Source organism: Lynx canadensis, chromosome B4 (assembly GCF_007474595.2).
Source record: "Lynx canadensis isolate LIC74 chromosome B4, mLynCan4.pri.v2, whole genome shotgun sequence".
Lineage (NCBI taxonomy): Eukaryota > Metazoa > Chordata > Mammalia > Carnivora > Felidae > Lynx > Lynx canadensis.
Genome location: NC_044309.1, coordinates 78,891,588 through 78,910,678, shown reverse-complemented (window position 1 = coordinate 78,910,678; position 19,091 = coordinate 78,891,588). Strand labels below are relative to the sequence as shown.

The 19,091-nt window shown below is 39.9% G+C and overlaps 1 protein-coding gene across 2 annotated transcripts in view; it reads right to left on the bottom strand.

Annotated features, from left to right (window-relative positions):
• Positions 1-18,437, bottom strand: part of EIF4B (eukaryotic translation initiation factor 4B) — a 29,928-nt gene extending 11,491 nt beyond the window's left edge. Inside the window, exons 1-6 of one of the 2 annotated variants that reach the window (XM_030322696.1) lie at positions 18,336-18,437; positions 9,831-9,968; positions 8,579-8,787; positions 5,231-5,347; positions 3,076-3,130; positions 2,292-2,426 (exon numbers count right to left, since the gene is read on the bottom strand). In XM_030322696.1, coding sequence (XP_030178556.1) covers positions 2,292-2,426; positions 3,076-3,130; positions 5,231-5,347; positions 8,579-8,787; positions 9,831-9,968; positions 18,336-18,348 — 667 coding nt within the window. In that variant the 5' untranslated portion in view covers positions 18,349-18,437. The remainder of the gene's footprint in view (positions 1-2,291; positions 2,427-3,075; positions 3,131-5,230; positions 5,348-8,578; positions 8,788-9,830; positions 9,969-18,335) is intronic. The other variant, XM_030322697.1, reaches the window with a different exon arrangement.
• Positions 18,438-19,091: the final 654 nt, after the last annotated feature.

Sequence of the window (19,091 nt, the reverse complement as noted above, 5' to 3'; positions counted from 1 at the left end):
AGGTGCCTAAATTCCAGAAATTTGTATCTAAGAATGTTGCAGAGCTCAGGCGGCAAACTACAATGGTGTGAGGCATTTATAAAAGGAGGTAGCAGCTATTTAGCTTTGGCTAACTTGCTAGATCTTCCAATTTTCTAAGAAACCCGGGAGCCCCAACGTTTATATGAAAACTTCATCTTCCAGAGATGAACGAAACAATTACAACAAACAAACTTAAAAACATTTTGAGTTTAATAATTCATGCACACAGGTCAAACAAGGATTTTATTTTTATGACTTCTTCCTTTTAAACCATGATTTAATTTTGGAAACAACATCATTTTGTCCACATTCCCTGGTAGTTTAAATTGGTAAGTTAAAGGAGATGCTAATGTTGGTAAAACAATTACACACGGGAGAGAATCTGAAGAATTCAAAACACAAAAAATCAGCCACGTGTTTATTCTGAAATATGTATTTGATTTCTAGAGAGACATATGAACTGTATACTTAATTTTATTTAGGTAATATTAAAATGATAATAAGCTTGTACTCACTGAAACACCTGGCCGAGAAATATACAAATGTTTGCTAAGATTTTACAATAATATTTAGTACAACTATACCTTTCCCCGTGTCTTTTATGGGCCCAAAGCTTGGAATAGGAATCTCTAACAACTTGGCAGCTTTGGATAACAACAGCACATTCATTCTTGTTATCCATCTTGCTTGTTCCAAACTCAAGGTTTCAAGTGAGGAAATAGTCATGTCCCTGGATTCAAAACAGGACCCTTGGTCTGACTGCTTTTTCTTTCAAGAGCCATTTCTTTCTGTTAACAGATCCTCTTGCATAAATGTTGACGTGCAATACCTCAGGTAGTTCTCCCCAAGGCTTTGTCTGGTCACAAAGACTTGATAGAAAAGTCAGATATAAACTAGATTCAAAGTAGTATGTCACAAATATAGCTAAAGGATTCCTTCTACCTTCACCCAGTCACGAAGGTGGTTATGTTACCCTGCACACGTTTTTATAATTTATGCATGAACACTACTATATGATAGTGTTGTTCAAATGTTTATACCCCCCACTCAACATTATAGGTTTTAAACTTTATCCCTATCATTACACATATATTTTATTATATGGACAAACCGCTATCTCGTCATTTCTTCATCGAATTAGTATTCTTTCCTCACATATTTCAATAAAGTTGCCTCACTTTCTCCATAAAGGTTTGTGTATTTTTTGTTAGATTTAGGTACTTTGTGTAAACGTTGTAATTCACCCCAACTCTTACCCCATGATATTCTCTATTTCCTTTCTTTGAATTATTTATTTGCACACAGTTTCTCTCCCCTAGTATAAGCAATGTCCAATGAGGATAGAATTTTAAGTCTATTTATTTATTTTGAAAGAGAGAGCACAAACAGGTGAGGGGCAGAGAGGAGAGACAGAATCCAAAGCAGTCTCTTTGCCGTCTGTGCAGAGCCTGATGTGGGGCTCAAACTCATGAACCGTGAGATCATGCCTGTAGCAAAGATTAAGAGCTGGATGCTTAACAGACTGAGCCACCCACAGGCACCCCTCGTCTGTTTTTGTTCACTGCTATATCCTGAGGTTTCAACACTATCAGGTACAGGGTAAACATTTAGTATCTTTGAAGAGAACGAATTTTCTGTTATTTTGAAAGGTGTCTTAAAAAAATTCCATTTTGACTGCTGGCTGCTAGTAATGCAACCAATTTTTGTGTAATGTTCTTACCCCAGCAATCTTGCCGAACTTTTTTATAGTTCCTTACTTTGTAAGATCTGTTGGGTTTCTTTATAAACAACTATTTCCTAAAGAGAGCGAAATCTCCTGCCTAATCTTTGGCAAGTTTTAAAAAAAATTTTTTTTAATGTTAGTATATTTTTGAGAGAGACTGAGTGTGAGCGGAGGAAGGGCAGAGTGTGTGTGTGTGTGTGTGTGTCTCACACACACAGGGAATCTGAAGCAGGCTCCAGGCTCCAAGCTGTCAGCACAGAGCCTGACATGGGGCTCGAACTCACGAACTGTGAGATCATGAGCTGACCTGAAGTCAGACGCTCAACCCACTGAGTCACCCAGGCACCCCAAAATTCTGTGTTTTTTTTAATTATAAATTTATCAAATTCTTTTTCTGCATCTATCAATTCTTTTGAAGATCATAAAATTTTTTTCTGTATCTCCTACTCCCTTTCTGCTAATGTGATCGTTTACATTGACATATCTGTCCTATTACAAAACAGTTCTCAGAACACAGAAGAAACTCACTCGATAAAAATGAACTTACTGTCTCCAAAGCTATCATCGCCTCTCCTAGGCGGGTAGTCATCGAAGCTGTCTGTGGCAGGACGTGCCCTCCAGTCTGTATCTGTTTTGTCAGAATCCCGATTTCTATCTCGGCCAAAAGAACGATCATCCCGGTCTATAGAGATAAAATAAAAACAAGTTAGCCCACAAAAACTTTTGCCTGATTATTTGTCACATGCACAGAGCCTTCCCCCAACATACTGTATTTTTTCCTCATATCATCACAAAGTTGTCCCAACTTTGATGCCCCATCATCGTAAAGCGCACTCTTCAACTTAACTGAGTGATTCACTTCCTCATGGTAAGTATTAAACCTCATGGTTTATTTAATTAACCATGAAGTTTAATGCCTATAGGTCTCATTCTGTGTACAGGCCAGGAACCTCTGAAATACATATGAATGAGGCCCCTCTTGTGCTGCTAGGCACACCTAATCTATTTATTACATATTTAACGTTCCTCTAGATCAATCAGGGTCTTTCCATCATTTTGGGGTGGGTAATTCTTTGCTGTGTCTTATGCGGCAATCCCTGGATTCTACCCGTTAGGAGTCAGTAGCACTTCCCAGTTCTGACAACTCTAGAGGTCTTCACACATTGACAAATGCCCCCTTGAGCAAAATCATCCTTAACTGCCAACTAGTGCTCCAGATTCAGGCAGGCCTACTGCTCTGCATCTCTATTAAAATTTTCTGGGAACAGGCACCTCTGCTTTGTCATCCTAGGACCAAAACAAAACAGGAAGATTTCTATCAGATTTCTTACCTTTATCTTGTGCTTGATCAGCAACGTCCACTCGAATTCTCCTGTTACCTAGAGACTGAGAGGATAGGACCACATTAACCAACCTTTTGCCCCATTATGCACAAATCCCATGAGTGACCTTGAACGTCTGGGCATAGCAGAAGCACTGGGGGAAGGAAGATAAAGGAAAAACACTGTAATCTAGCCAACATTCCAATTTGTTGGCTAAAGAATCCTTTACAAAGACTTGAAAACTGAAATAATCCCTTAGAATTAACAGATTTAAGTTGGGCTTGTATCAATGCCACATCAATTAGCCATTTTTATAAAGATATATATACTTTATAAAATGAGCCTTTTAACTATCAAAGGCAATTTATCAAGAAATAATTCCCAGGCAACTAACTAAATAAAAGGCATATTTGGGTTCAGAGCAACTATTCACTCAGGCATTTATAGAGCCCCTAATATGCACCAGCAACAGTACATAAAGCATTGTCTCTATTATCTCAAGTTCTTTCACTCAATATTACCTTTGGTAAATCAGTTCCTCCAGGATACCCTCTGACTTCCCTTTCCCACATCATTATTTATTTATACACTTTGAACCCAATAAATTCTACTGCTGATTTTTCCTCATTTCCCAGTAGAATCTACAGTTGAAGAAGGATAACAGTGAATTTTAGTTACAAACACCCAGAATTATATTAAACACTACTATGACGAAATCTCTAGAAACAAAGAAACCCCTAAGTCTGGACCATGACAGCATTTTACATAATAGATAATTCAACAAACTTCAGATAACTGTATGGTATTCTTTCCCTTATCCAGATAGAACAGTTAAAAAGGAGTAATGTTAATAAAACCTAAAAATGATCTGAAAAGAAAAACTTTGGAACTAAGCTTTATATATATTTAACTTATATACCTAGATTATTATTCCTATTTGACATTTACTTCAGATTTTCATGGCTGTAACTCAATTATGACACAGGTAAAATATTTTGAGAGGTGTTGATTTCAATTGTGCCAAGTGGCAGGTTTGGACCATAGAATTATGGCACAAATGGCCCAAATCTGCACTTTGACAAACTACCTTCTCAAGAAGTGAGGGGTTTCTGGCATTAAAATGGAAAAAAGAGCCCCTTTCCTTCCCAGATATAATTTGATTTCTAGTCACTAGAAGTAAAAAAGAGGAGGAAAAAAAAAAAAAAAAAGCAGGTCCTAGACTAGAAACTTCTGTTACTAACAGGTAACCGAATGCTTTAATATCCTGCTTGTGCTAGCTTAAGAATCACTACATGGCACCCATCACTCAAATGACTGTAATTATAATTAGATTTAATCCCCACACCCCCCTCATCTCCTCTACTACACTGCTGGCATATCTGGATAGAAAAACATCTATGGGCAACGTTAAAAAGCAGAACTGAGTGTTCACTGTCATTTTCCTTTAAGAGACTCCTAGGAACATGTATTACAAATGACATTCCACTGAGAAATGTTTCCAAACTCTTTACAACCATAAAAAAAACATTAACTTCCCTGAAAACCAGATAATGCCTTTTAACACTAAACTGATATACATGATTTTTTCTATCTGCCTTGATCTGGTCAGATTATATTGAAAAAGCAAAGCCATGAGAGCGGAGACAAAGCTCTGAATCAACAAATGAGAGCTTCTATTAGACCTGGTGTGGTGGAGATGCCTGGGTGGCTCAGTTGGTTGAGTGTCTGACTTTCCCTCAGGTCATGCATGATCTCACTGCTCTTTAGTTCCAGCCCTGCATGGAGTCCGGCTCTGTGCTGACAGCTCAGAGCCTGGAGCCTACTTTGGATTCTGTGTCTCCCTCTCTCTCTGCCCCTCCCCTGCTGGTGCTTTGTCTCTCTCTCAAAATAAATAAACATTAAACCAACAACAACAAAAGAGTTGGTGTGGTGGGTTTCTTCTATAATTTTCCACCTAAGTACCTCCCTGAATGATTGGGGCCTACGGAGTTTGCTCAAGTGAAGTACAACTTGCTAGATGTTGAATGTTAAGTGTCACACGGTGCTTTTCTGTCATAGATACTATGACAATCTTTGAAACAGCCAGTGACCCGACCAAAAATATATTGATAAGTATAAGACTGGTTAGCTCCCACCCTCAAACTCCCCACCTTATTTATTTTACCTCTTCGTTGAGGCTCAGGGCACTGAGCAAAGAATCCAGGTCCTCAAACTCAGCGTAACCAAAACCTTTCAACCTCTCTGGATTGCTGGGTTCACGTGGTAAACGCACCGCACTGATCTGAAGGAGTAAAGAAACAGATTTCCCAATTAAGTGTTCTCGTTCATTTGTTCCCCCCACCCTCCCAATCACTGCATATGCAATGAATTTCTCTGAAGAATTCACAAAGAAGAACCTGGTGGTTTCCAGGAGGAAAACTGGTGCAAAGGGATAGGAGAGAGACTTCACTATATGCCATCAGACCTTTTCAATTAGTACAGTACGAAATTAACCCTTAAAAAAAAAAAAATTAACATGAGTTCAGAGTAGTCCCTGTATCCCTGACTTCTGTCTCATTCTACAGGTCTAATTTTTAGTTGTTTTCTAGGTGGTCTATTTTTTAAAGACTTAATTATCTGAGAAATGTTACTGTCTTCGTATACTAACCATCCTTGGCTGAATCAAACATTGGATTATAAACTCCCACCAGCCTTACTCCCTCTATTGAATTCTGAGATGGCAAACTACTGAATTTTTACTCTTGAAATACAAGAAGAATTTACACTGACCTGGTTTTATTTTGAGGTTACCTTGTGTTTTCTAATTGTAGGTTTGCAGAATTCCTCATTTTAAAGTTTCATAGAATTTTACCTGGCACAAATTTTTTTATTATTTACAACAGGGTACGTACTCTTCATTTCCAATTTTAGAACCATTTTCAAACACCTCTATCTTCTGACCATCTTTTTGATGGCTTCCACATATTTTCTCACCCTTTAACTTTTTTCTTTAGTATTTCGCATATATTCAAGTTATTCTTCTGCATCACTGATCTGATACTTTACTCTGGCTCCTGAGATACACATTTTGTTATAGTCTCTTTAAATTCTAGTTTAACTCAACTCCTGAATACAGCAGAACAAAATATGAAAGGGAGAAGTAACTCCAGACCAGTTCTAAAGCATTCAGTGAAAAGCTTGAATGGGTCAGAGGTTATTATTCAGCATTCTACAGAAGAGGCCAAGAAAGTAAAATCAAAAACAGGTCAGCCTTCTAGCTGTACTACGTATTTGTACAGAGAAGATGATTTGTAGGGGCAATAAAAAAATAATCACATTGTGGGGTGCTTGGATGGTTCAATTCGTAGAGTGTACAACTCTTGATCTCAGGGTTGTGAGTTCAAGCCCCACACTGGATGTAGAGATTACTTAAAAATAAACTCTTAAAAAAAAAAAAATCACATCAGAAAAAGTACCCATTGAAGTTGGTGGCCCACTGCAGAGAAGAGGATCTAGGAAGGGAGTCAAAAAACAAAGTAAGAAGAGAATAGATCTTTTTTTTTTTTTTTAAAGTTTATTTATTTTGAGAGAAAGAGCAAGCAAGTGAGCTTGTACAAGCAGCGGAGGGGCAGAGAGAGAGGGAGAGACAGAATCCCAAGCAGGCTTCACACTCCGAGCACATAGCCCAATGTGGGGCCTGAACCCACAAACTATGAGATCATGACCTCAGCCAAAATCAAGAATTGGATGCTTAATAGACTGAGCCACACAGATGCCCCATGCAGACAGTAGATCTTTAAAGGAAATGCACCTTAAAACAAACAAACAAACAAACAAACAAACAAACAAACAGACAAAGGTAAAACCTACCCTCCACGTGGGGTGTCAAACTCACAATCCTGAGACCAAGAGTCGCATGCTCTGACTGAGCCAGCTAAGTCCTAAATATTTTATTTTTTTAAAGTTTACTTTGAGAGCGAGCAAGTGGGGGAGATGCAGAGAGAAACAGAGGGAGAGAATCACAAGCAGGCTGTGCACTGTTAGCATGGAGCCCGATGTGGGGCTGGAACTCATGAACCGCGAGATCATGACCTGAGCCGAAATCCAAGTTGGACATTTAACTGACTAAGCCATCCAGGTGTCCCAGTCTCAAATATTTTTAAATCCAAGTTTGGAAAAAGGACTTCTCCTGAGCACCTCTATACTCACTTTTCCATCTTTTTGAAATCTTCTAGATCAGCATTCCAAACATCCTCTCTTAAGCTTTTTAAGATGGCCTATAATCACCGTGAATTCCACTATATGTGGCACCAAGCTCACAGAACCCTTAATAATTTTAGCACACTATCATTAATATAAATTACACATCTCCAACTTCGGCTCAGGTCATGATCTCGTGGTTTGTGGGTTCAAGCCCCACATCAGGCTCTGTGCTAACAGCTCAGAGTCTGGAGCCTGCTTAGGATTGGGTCTTCCTCTCTCTCTGCCCCTTCCCCGCTCACGCTGTCTCTGTCTCTCTCAAAAATAGTTAAAAAACGTTAAAAAAACACTAAACCTTAAAAAAATAAAAATTACACACCTTCTTAGCTGCAAGTATTCATACCAAACATTGAAAAGTGATTTTGAGGGGCGCCTGGGTGGCGCAGTCGGTTAAGCGTCCGACTTCAGCCAGGTCACGATCTCGCGGTCCGTGAGTTCGAGCCCCGCGTCAGGCTCTGGGCTGATGGCTCAGAGCCTGGAGCCTGTTTCCGATTCTGTGTCTCCCTCTCTCTCTGCCCCTCCCCCGTTCATGCTCTGTCTCTCTCTGTCCCAAAAATAAACGTTGAAAAAAAAAATTAAAAAAAAAAAAAAAAAAAAATGATTTTGAGGGGTACCTGGCTAGCTCAGTCAGTAGAGCATGTGACTCTTGATACTGGGGTTGTGAGTTTGAGCCCCATGTTGGGTGGAAAAATTACTTAAAAATAAAATCTTAAAAAAAGGATTTTGATAGAAGCCTGAAGAATGACTGAGTTCAGAGGAGCTTTCCACCTTTCAAAACAACTGAGTATGTCATTTTTAAAAAAAGTAATGTATGTGCCCAATGTGGAGCTTGAACTCACAACCTGAAGATGAAGAGTCCCACGCTCCTAAGCCAGCCAGGTGCCTCTGGGTATATCACTTTTAAGATTTTTTTTTTTTCCAATATATGAAGTTTATTGTCCAATTGGTTTCCATACAACACCCAGCGCTCATCCCAAAAGGTGCCCTCCTCAATACCCACCCCCCATCACTTTTAAGATTCTTAATGAGAAGAAGTATAGGTTCCTGAGAGATTCTTTCTGTATCAATAAGATATAAGACTGAGATTATGATTGGTGTGGGATGAGAATATTTTCAGCCAAAGGGTCTAAACACCACTTAGTCAATTATATACCCATTTCTTCCAAGTCTAGACACAACCTCAGAATCTTTCTCAGCTTAGAAATTCAGACTTGGTCACTGCCAATTTGCTACTCTCCATATTGAGTTAATTGCTGTAAACCTTTACACTTACATTTAATCCTCTAAAGAATTCCTTAATGGAATCTTCTGTCACATCATAGGGCAGGTTCCCTAGAAAAGCAGTATAGGGTGGCGATTTTGGAAGACGGCTCCGGTCGATATTGGGTTCCCGAGCAGCCCGTGGAGCAGTGGGCAGGATGGAACGGTCAATTGGAGGTGCCCTATACACGTCATCATCATTACTGTGCCAAGTGGTTGAAACTAGGATAGAAAAGTGGATGTTTAAGAAATCAGAGCAAACTCCCCTCACTGCTGCTGGAGAATAAAAAGATCCATGCTAAGTACCCGCTATTAAATAAGCCACACCAGGAAAAAAACAGATAAAAAGGCACTTAAATAAATGCATTTTACACAGAGAAAATGCTTCTGAAATGTCAGTATCAGATTAGCAATGCAAAAAACTCAGTATTCACTGTCTCTTGGTTTCTAGAGACCTTTAAAGACCCAGGCTTTTTATGAACAGAATCATAGTAACTCTTATTCCTTATACAGCAAAGAAAAGTATCAACTATTTATGGAATGTTACTGTGTGCAGGTATTTTATATTCATTATATCCCATCTTATCTTTATAACAACCCTGTGAGGTTGTTCCCATTCTACAAAAAAGGAAACTCAGATTTCAGATTTAGTAACGTGCCCAAGATTACAAAGATGGCAGAGTAGTAGATGGTAATCCTAGCATAGGTAGGACTCAAACCAAGGTCCCTCTCATTCCAAATGTATTTAAACATTATTGACAACTCTCATATTCCTAACTTTTTGGGTGGACAAAGTGTTTTCCTTATGGTTGATCCCCCTCTTTACAAAAAACAACTCAATTCCATCCTATTCCTCAGACCATTTTGTTTACCCATGCCTTCATAAAAATAGTTCCTAGAACAAATTATTCCTTAACTCTGGGTATAAACAGCTTATAGATTATGCTGTAATAACAGGATATCATACAATTTTAGTAATCTAGTCCCTAACTTTTCCAATGAAAATGAGGATTAAAAGCCTTGAGAAAAGTATGTTAACAAGAGGGAGAACTAGTACTAAGTTCTCCTGAATCACAATTTCAGTCCCTCATCATGAACTCTTATCGCCTAAACCTAAAATTCTATGAAATACACAAACTTAGACCTAAGGTTCTACAAAACGATTAAATTCCTTTCAGATTACATGTGTGAACCATTATTATGGAATGAGTTTTGTCTCAGAAGAGAATGAAAATTTCAAGCATGATGGAAACTAAAAAAATTACCATCTCCTTCCAGGTCGTCTGTTTCATCAGCCCAGCTGACTGGTTTGGGGACATAAGTACTTCCTCCCCCAGTCCCTCCATCCTCAGCCAGAAAGTCTGTTAGGGAGATAGTTTTCCCCTTCTTATTCTTCTTTTTTGCTGTTTTAAAAAAGCAAAAGATTATTTACCATTACTTGGGTATTTAAAAGAGTTGTACAATGCGCTGTGAAAAGAAAGCAACATAGGGGCGCCTTGGGTGGCTCAGTCGGTTAGACATCGTACTTTGGTTCAGGTCATGATCTTGCAGTTCGTGAGTTCGAGCCCTACATAGAGCTCTGTGTTGACAGCTCAGAGCCTGGAGCCTGCTTTGGGTTCTGGGTCTTCCTCTCTCTCTCTGCCCCTCCCCTGCTTGCACTGTCTCTCTCAAAAATAAACAAAACAACAACAACAAAAGATTTTCAACATTAAGACTGGGATGGGGGCAACCTTTTATTTTCTACTATATTCACTCGTGTATCATTTGAAAATTTTAATTTAGTAACTACTTGGGTTTAAGACAGGTAACTACATTTGTAGCTTCTGGTATACAAAGAACTAAAACAAAACTCCTACCCCTAATAACATATTCTGAATGGGATTTATGAGGATTGTTTGATACTTGTAAAATAACCACACAAAGTAGGAATCATTGCTATCAATTTACAAAAAAGAAAACTAAGTCTCAGAGAGGTTACATGACTATCCTACAGTTACAGAGATATTAGATAGCAGAGCTAGAATTAAACCCAGGGTTTTGGATACCAAATCTAGGGCTCTTCCCACAGGAGCCCCAGCCTCTAAGAAGCCTGTTAGTAGTTCTATTGTGTGTGCGTGTGTGTAATGGGGCGGGGGGGGGGTATGATTAAGACTATACAAAATTGGATCTCCCTGCCCTCTAGGAAAAAAAATTCTCTCCTTCTTTACCCTAACACCACATTGAAGATGAGATAGGGCACTAAAGATAAAACATAAGGAGCCCCTAAGACCCAACACATTTGAATGTTCTGTGTTTATGAAATCTTTAGGAATTTCCAAATGGTTCTATTTAGTGGACTAACCTTGGCTCTCCATCTAGTTCTCAGAACCTCTTCTGAGATGGCATCTATCAACAGCTAATGCAGAAGAGCCAAAAGGACTAAATAAAGTTCTAAGACTGGCTCCTGAGAGTAGCCCCTACATACCGAAAAAAGCAAGCAGCTTTTGTTGTAACAAAGATCAGTTTCATGGTTTTTATAATCATGAGTTCCTCCTCCATGTTCCAATTCTCATATAATTTTCAGTCCAAGAAGACTAAAAATTTGTAACATGATGCAACCATTTGTTTAACTGAAGGTTGCTCTCACCCAGCACCTTTCTTTAAAATCCAACTTTCAGGAAATAAAGATGACCTGTTTGCTATGAATGTTATGAACAGCCTCTGGACGCACTAAGAAGGGTCCTATAGCATTGATATTGCCCCTAGCTTTATGCAAAAGGCCTAGGAAAAATTTTAACAAGCAAATTTGAACAAGACAGAAAGCATACCTCTGAGGTGGAATGCTTATTTTTGTCTTTTCCATATCCTGTAATTCAAAACAGTGTTGGGGACTAATATGATGCTAGCTAGAAATCCTTGTTACTCTCATGGGGTTTAACCTAGTATCATCAGCTAATACCAAATTATTAATCTGACTGGTCACTGGGGAAATAAAAATAGAACTGATGGTCAGTCCATACAATGAAGTAAAGTTCAACATAAAAATAATTTGGTTAAAGCATCTCTGTCCCCTTTGTTCTGTATGTATATCTAATACCAAAAACAGCAGAAATCTGGAATTAGCCTGTTCTTTGGTCTGATTTTGGCTTATACCAACTTTCTAGATCGTAGTTTCTCAACTTTACCCCTTGACTTTTTTTTTTAAACCCGTGACTCTTGACCAACACATCTCATACTCTGCTTTAATGTTACTGGAAATTTCAAAATAAACATCACAACTAAAAATAATTAAAGCACTGTTTATTTCAGAATGTCTTTTTAAATCACATATCTCTCTTTCCCTTGGGTTCTTTTGCTGTCCCCTCCAAAAAATTCTGGTTGAGAAATCACCAGATTATGGATGGTCTTCATTTAAAGACAGGCTAAAATTCTTTCACAAGATCTGTAATTCATCTTTCTTTAAATCTAGTAGCAGCACTGACTTAGTCAAAATATAAACAGATTTAAAGGAATTAACTGGCCCTTAAGAAGTAAAATCAGTCAACTAAAGTGGGTGCCAATGTTTGTTCCACTATTTTATTCCACTAACTGAGAAACGATGTTATCTAAATCCTCCATGCCCTTTGCTCATCCAATACCTGGGCCCATGACATGTTTAGGATTTCAACAGCATTCTCTGTGTAAGTAAAGCATTGTTTAATGTTCCAGGTTTATCAATCCCTTGCCACATGATTGAACTGGTCCAACTCTTAATTTCCTTTAAATCTGATGTGAATTGGGTTAAAAAGTTAAACCAACCACCTCAAGTAATAGACAATTAAGTGTCCCAATTATTTAAGGCCAAACCTACATGGATTAAGGGAGAAAAACACACATCTCAAAAATGTTATTAAATCCTCTGCCAGCTGACTTAATTACTACTACAATTTACCGAACAAGCACTAGGTACTTTATATACTCATAGAGATTAAATAAAAGAACTTAGAAGAAAGCATTTTCAAAAACGTTTAAGTCTACAAGTCCTTAAACAAGAAACCAAACATTTGTTTCCTTGATAAACAGGGTTTCTTATAATAAATAAATACAACTAGGGATGCCTGGGTGCCTTAGTCGGTCAAGCATCTGACTTCTGATTTTGGATCAGGTCTTGATCTCAGGGTTGTGAGTTCAAGCACCGCACTAGATGGGGAGCCTGCTTAATAAAAAAAATAATACAACTGATCAACTTAACTCTTAGAGTTTCTCAAGTTCTACACCATTGACATTCTAGGCTAGGTGATTCTTTGCGGTGGGGCTGTTCTGTGTACTATAGGATGTTTAACAGCATCTCCAGCCTCTACTCATCAGATGCCAGTACCAAAACCCCCACCCTGCTGTGACAACCAAAAATGCCTTCAGACACTGTCAAATTACCCCTGCGTGGGTGAGACAAAATTGTCTCCTGATTGAGAACCACTGGGTTAAGTGGGTTGTACATCAATAAATAAAAGGACAAACTAAAGGGAATGTTAGCCCCATATAAAAAACAGGATCCCTTGGGGCGCCTGGGTGGCTCAGTCAGTTGGGCGTCCGACTTCGGCTCAGGTCATGATCTCATGATCCGTGAGTTCGAGTCCTGCGTCACGCTCTGTACTGACAGCTCAGAGCCTGGAGTCTGCTTCGGATTCTGTGTCTCCCTCTCTCTCTGCTCCTCCCCTGCTCATGCTGTCTCTGTCTCAAAAATAAATAAAAACATTAAAAAAAACCCCAAACAGGATTCCTTTAGTTTTCTCAGAATGTCTTCCTGCTATCACTCCATTCTTTTACTAAAAATACCAACTCACAGATACTGAAGTGACAAAATTACTGACTAGCTGCTACATCTTTATTTCAAAAAAGGACACCTTAAAGCACTATAAGCAATAAAGCTTATTTGTTATACAATGCAGTCCTACTTCTGCATCTTTAACTCTTATTTCTTATTTAGGAAGGAGAATTCAGAAAGCTCTTAATGTTCAGATAAGGCTCTGTCAAAACTTAAGTTTCTTAATTTTAGATCTTGCCAGACTAAGTCCCACTTATTTTATAGGGTTATCAATTCTGAATATTAGTAGCTACAGACTAAGAAATCAGAAAGTGTCATAAAAACCTGTACAAGATCACAGCAGCATTATTCATAATAGGCAAAACCCGTAAATAGCCCAAACTCGTATCAAACAATGAATGGATAAATAAAATGTAAATGTCCATACAATAGATTTTGCAACAGAAAGGAATGAGTACCCATACATCCACCAATATGGATAGATGCTGGAAATATGCTAAATGAAAGAAGTTAGTAACAGAAGTCCCTGTATTATATGACTTAATTTATATGAAATGTTCAGAATAGTTGTAAATACCAAGAAACAGATGGTGGGAGAAATGACTTCTAATAGGCAAGGCATTTCTTTCTGGGTAGTGAGTCTTGCCAAACCCTCCAAAATTAAAAATGAATTAGTGACTAACAAATGTTTCCTTAAAGAAACAATACTGTACAAATGCAATCAGAACACCTAAACCAGAGTGCCTAGAACTAGACTAATTCCACTGCTGTTTAGAGCCCACCCATGACAAGAGGTTTCATACAATGCAATATCATGATGTTAAGCAGCCTCACCTTTACTGCACTATAGCTGAGCATAGTAGAGAATAAAAACCAAGTCAGAACTCATAAGCTTCACCACCTCAACCACCAGTTGTTACATGACTCAACTTGCTTCACATGGGCACAATCCTAGCAAAATGCCCTATCATCTTCCCCTTACTTTTCCACACTCAAATTTGGTCATTTACATAAAATATATAAAGCAAGCACCCAATACGCATCATGCTAACCACTACACAAAGAACTTAGAACCTTTCTGTAAGTGAAGAGCTATAAAAATTCAAATTGACTTTGGTGCGTGCACTTTTAAGTGTACTTACACATAATTAGAAACATGCACTTGTTTTTTAAAAATAATACTCATCAATTCTTTCTCCATCATGAAAAGTGAATGCATTCTAGGATGTTCTGAGACTAATACAAAGTGGCAGAGTAGTCTATCAAGCCACACATATGGTATGTGAATTATACCTTAAAGCTGTTTCAAGCTTTATATATGTATACATATATATACATGTATTTATATGTGCATATATATATTTTTTAAAAATGACATTAGTTAGAAAGAAACACTATGTATTACTTTGACACTACTTCCTGTTTTTGTCCTTGAATTTTTATGAGTTTTAATCTTGGCCTTCTGAATCTGGGTATCCTACTCCCAGAATAACAAATATATGGTAGAGGATGGGATCTGAAGATAGGTAATACAGGTAGCCCTCACTTTTCAAAAGTTTGCATTATGTCACTTTGCCTTTATGATTTAGACTGTTACCTGTTTTCCGTAACCAAAAGAAATCCAAAGAGGATTTTTGCTCTTACAAAAACAAAACAAAGAAACCCAAAAAGCAAAGGGGCACCTGGGTGGCTCAGTTGGTTGAGTGCTTGGGATACGATCTCGCGTTTTGTGAGTTTGAGACCCAGCCTTGCTTTGGGCTCTGTGCTGACAACTCAGAGCCTGGAACCTGCTTTAGATTCTGTGGCCCCGCCCTCTCTGCCCCTCCCCCTCTTGTGCTGCACACTCTCTCAACATTAAAAAAAAACAACTTAAAAAACAAAAACCTAAACCTGTTTACAAAAAAAAAAAAGCGAAAATAGCTTTCAGGATTTGTTTTCCAGTGAGCCATTATAGAGGCAGAGCACACTTCCAACTGAGAGTGGCACATCCAAGCTTGTTCCCTCAGAACTATACTCAGCATCAAGCCACCATAGCTTTGAACTGTGTCTGTGATCATCTGCGCTTTATTTTGTTAGCAAGACATGTCCTAAGGTATCAGTAAACCTTGAGATTATTTTTTGGGTTCGGGAATGCTAAAAAAAAAAAAAAAATCATTAAAAACTAATGGTAATTGCTTCTTGCTTTATTTTACTTCAACTTACAAAATGCTCTACTTTTGGGGTATCTGGCTCTTGATTTCAGCTCAGGTCAAGATCCCAGAGTCATACGATCGAGCCCCGTGTTGGGCTCTGCACTGAGCATGGAGCCTCCTTGGGATTCTCTTCCCTCTGCCCCTTTCCCTCCCAACTCTCTCTCAAATAAAACTAAAACTAAAACAAAACACAAAATGCTCTACTTTACTTTTGGGTAGCAAGGGAAACCTGTATGTGAACAGCATATAATGAAATTATTTTGAACTATAAGGACCAGCACTGTATGAAAAAACTATTGGGACACCATCCTCTCCCCGTGAAAATAAACAAGATGACACACATGGAATTTTTAAGTTAGGTAAATTAAAGGTGTTCTGTGCATACAAGCACGATTTCCAATTTGAAAGCATTTGTCTCAAAAAATGGTAACCTATATCAAACACATTTGATTCCCTGTCAGTAAAGACAGCATTTCAGTAACCTGCTCCTGGGCACTTTCAGCTCTTGAAAATCAATAATGGTTCAAGTGGACACTGGTATTGCTGTGAAGAATTTTTCCGTCTCATTTACAAGAGGACTGTGAACTTTTATTTACTTTTGAGAGAGAGACAAAGCGTGAGCTGGGGAAGGGCAGAAAGAAAGGGAGACACAGAACCTGAAGCAGGCTCTAGGCTCTGAGCTGCCGGCAGAGTCCGATGTGGGGCTGGAACCCAGGAGCTGTGAGATCATGACCTAAAGCGAAGTTGGATGCTTCAACCAAATGAGACACCCAGGTGCCCCAAGAATAGTCTCATTAACACAGCCATATCTGGGAACATTGGCCACTCAACAAAATCAATGACAGGAAAAGTTTCAAAGTTGGAAAAGAAATTTGACAAATCCCAAATTCCTCAAGGGCAGACTGTCAGATGTAACCTTGTTCTCTCAGATACTAGTATAGTGTCCCTTTACGCATACTACAAAGCTAAAAAGATTTACGGAACCAAATTAAAGACAGGAGATGAGGACTTCAAAGGGGGTAGAGTAAATGTGGAAGAACAGGAGAAGGGGACATCACTAAGCAAATTCCTTTAACCAGTCCAGATTTCACTCAATTCTGTAAAATGAAGGGCACAGATTGCTAATATGTCTTCCAACTCTAAAAGTGCTACAAGTTATGGTGAAAGGGAATACAAGTTTTTCACTAAATTATGACAGCTGCCAAGATGGCAAACTCAGGCCAAGTAAGTACTCTAATTTAGATGAAGTTTTTGGGTAGATCCCCAAAATGTGATGACATAGAAGCCAACCTTGTTACTTCCAAGTTGACAGCAGATAAGAGTCAGGAGTCTCAAAGATTTCAACCTTGCTCTGCTACCTGCAGCCATGTGACCTTGAACAAATAATTTCATTTCTCTCAGCTGGGAGACACCACCATCTGCCTACATTATCTCAGAGGATCAAATGAGACAACACAACACAAAAATGCCTGGTCAACTGTCAAGTGCTACATCAATAAAAGGCATTATGTTCAAATGCACTTCAATACCCTCAACATATTCCAAAAACACACATAATTCTTAGCCTAGGTTAATAGAGAAGAAATTCTTGGTGAGAAAGGAGTGTCCAGAGATAGCAGGGGTTCGAGCAATGTTTCATACAATATATGATCATGGGGGGGAAAGAAACCATATTATCCCCCAAACTAAAATGAATGCTGAAAATGCTCCACACCTCCCAATGCCAATGAGAAAAGCAAGCGGACTTGAAGGACACTGGTATTCCTTACTCCAAACTCGTCCAAAAAGGAAACCTACTCTATCCACTAGTTATTATTTTAAAACTACTCCCCAGGAGTTGTGCAGTTATCTTTAAAACAAATAAATAAAGCTGAACTCTACCGTCGGAGCTATCCAAATAAACCAAAATGGAAGCTGTCAAGGGATCTAACCTTGTTCACCATTTTATCCATCCCCAAGCTAGAACTATGCCTAGCTTATAGTTTGCGGTCAGTAAATACGTACTAAGAAAAAAACCCTAGAGGAAATACAGGTCTCCATCCTTGCTTTTTCTCCTCCAACACGTGGGCGCGCCACACGGGTTCCCCACCCCCACCTAACTCTAGCGGCTTCAACCTCCAAGCCTTACAGATTTACCCTTAGAAGAATACATGGGCCGGGCCACACTCTAAAAAGGGAACAGCAGAGAGTGGAAGGACATAAGGGAAGGCAACACATGCACGTAAAACCTTCCCATCTGGACTCTCGCGCGTGCTTTTAAGGCGCGCCGGTCGCCGCTACCCTCCTCTCTCACCGCGCACGCGCGTCGTCGCCTTCCCCCGCCCCTCCACCGACTCGCGCTCGTGTTCTAACTGCCCCCCCTCTTTATTCCCCTGCCCCCACTCCCGTCCGCTACGGCCTCGCGCCTCGGAGACGTAGTCTAGTGTGCACCCGTCCGCGCGCCAACCGCCTCCTTCCTTCCTCCACGCGGACACAGTGCTTCACGTCTATGAGAAGGCCTCACGCCTCCCACAGATCTTTCTGCGCCTCATCACTCCAACTCAAGCCATGACTCCCCGCTCCAACCTCGCGCTGACGGGGTGAAAAGAGTGTGAGGGGGGAGGGGAAGGACACGTTCCCCTCCCCCCAAACATCCCGAGGCGATAACCTAACATGGCCAAGCCGCCAGCCTGCCGCAGCCCCAGAGTCCGAAGGAAAGCGGTGCCGCCCGCTCCCCGACTCCAGGGAATCAGTGGATCAGGCTCAGAGAGTAGCTAATGAGCCTGGTCCTTGGCCGCGCTCGGCCGCTCACTCACCTGAGGCCGCCATGTTGGGAGAGGGAGAGAGAACGCAAAGGACCCGGATGAGGCAATCACGTGATTATAGCGGGAGCGTCGGGCTGGGAGACGCGAAACTGGGAGGGGGCGGGGTAGTGAGGAGGGAGACAGGAGGCGGGGCGGTGCTGCTCTAGGTTCGTAAAGCAGCGCGAGGAGGTGGTGCGACGTCTGACGGGAAGACCTTCGCGACATGTGGCCAAAGCGGGGGGGCCTGGGCTGTCGCGAAACCCCTCTCGCTTTACGTAGGACTGCGCGCGAAGGGGCGGGTTTCCCGATCGGCCGACTTCCTGCCAGGCGGGTAAGCGGAAGGGGCGGGGCCCCCGGGCCCCAGTTGTCTGGGACCGAATGGAGGCGGGCTGGAACCCGGAATAGGAGTGCCACAATTGACTTTATGAAAGGGGAGATTCTAAGTTTGTTTTCTTTTTATTTTCCACGTGTGAAGACATATGTGGTTAATTTACTGAGCTTTAAAAAAAGTAACTTTCTGGTAAAGCAAAACAAGTCCAATATCTTGCATAAGGATGGTTTTAATTGGGCATGTTTAGAAGAAATAAGAATAACAAATATCGAACATTTAAGTACCACGAACTTTTACCTCATTTAGTCTTTCATTTTATGGGCTAGGTTTAGTCAAATCCAGGCGCTATGATTTCACAGCCAAGTGCTATCCGTGCTTTCTCTAGTTAATGCTACGTTTTATTACATATTATTTATATGCTGTATTAGTATTTTATT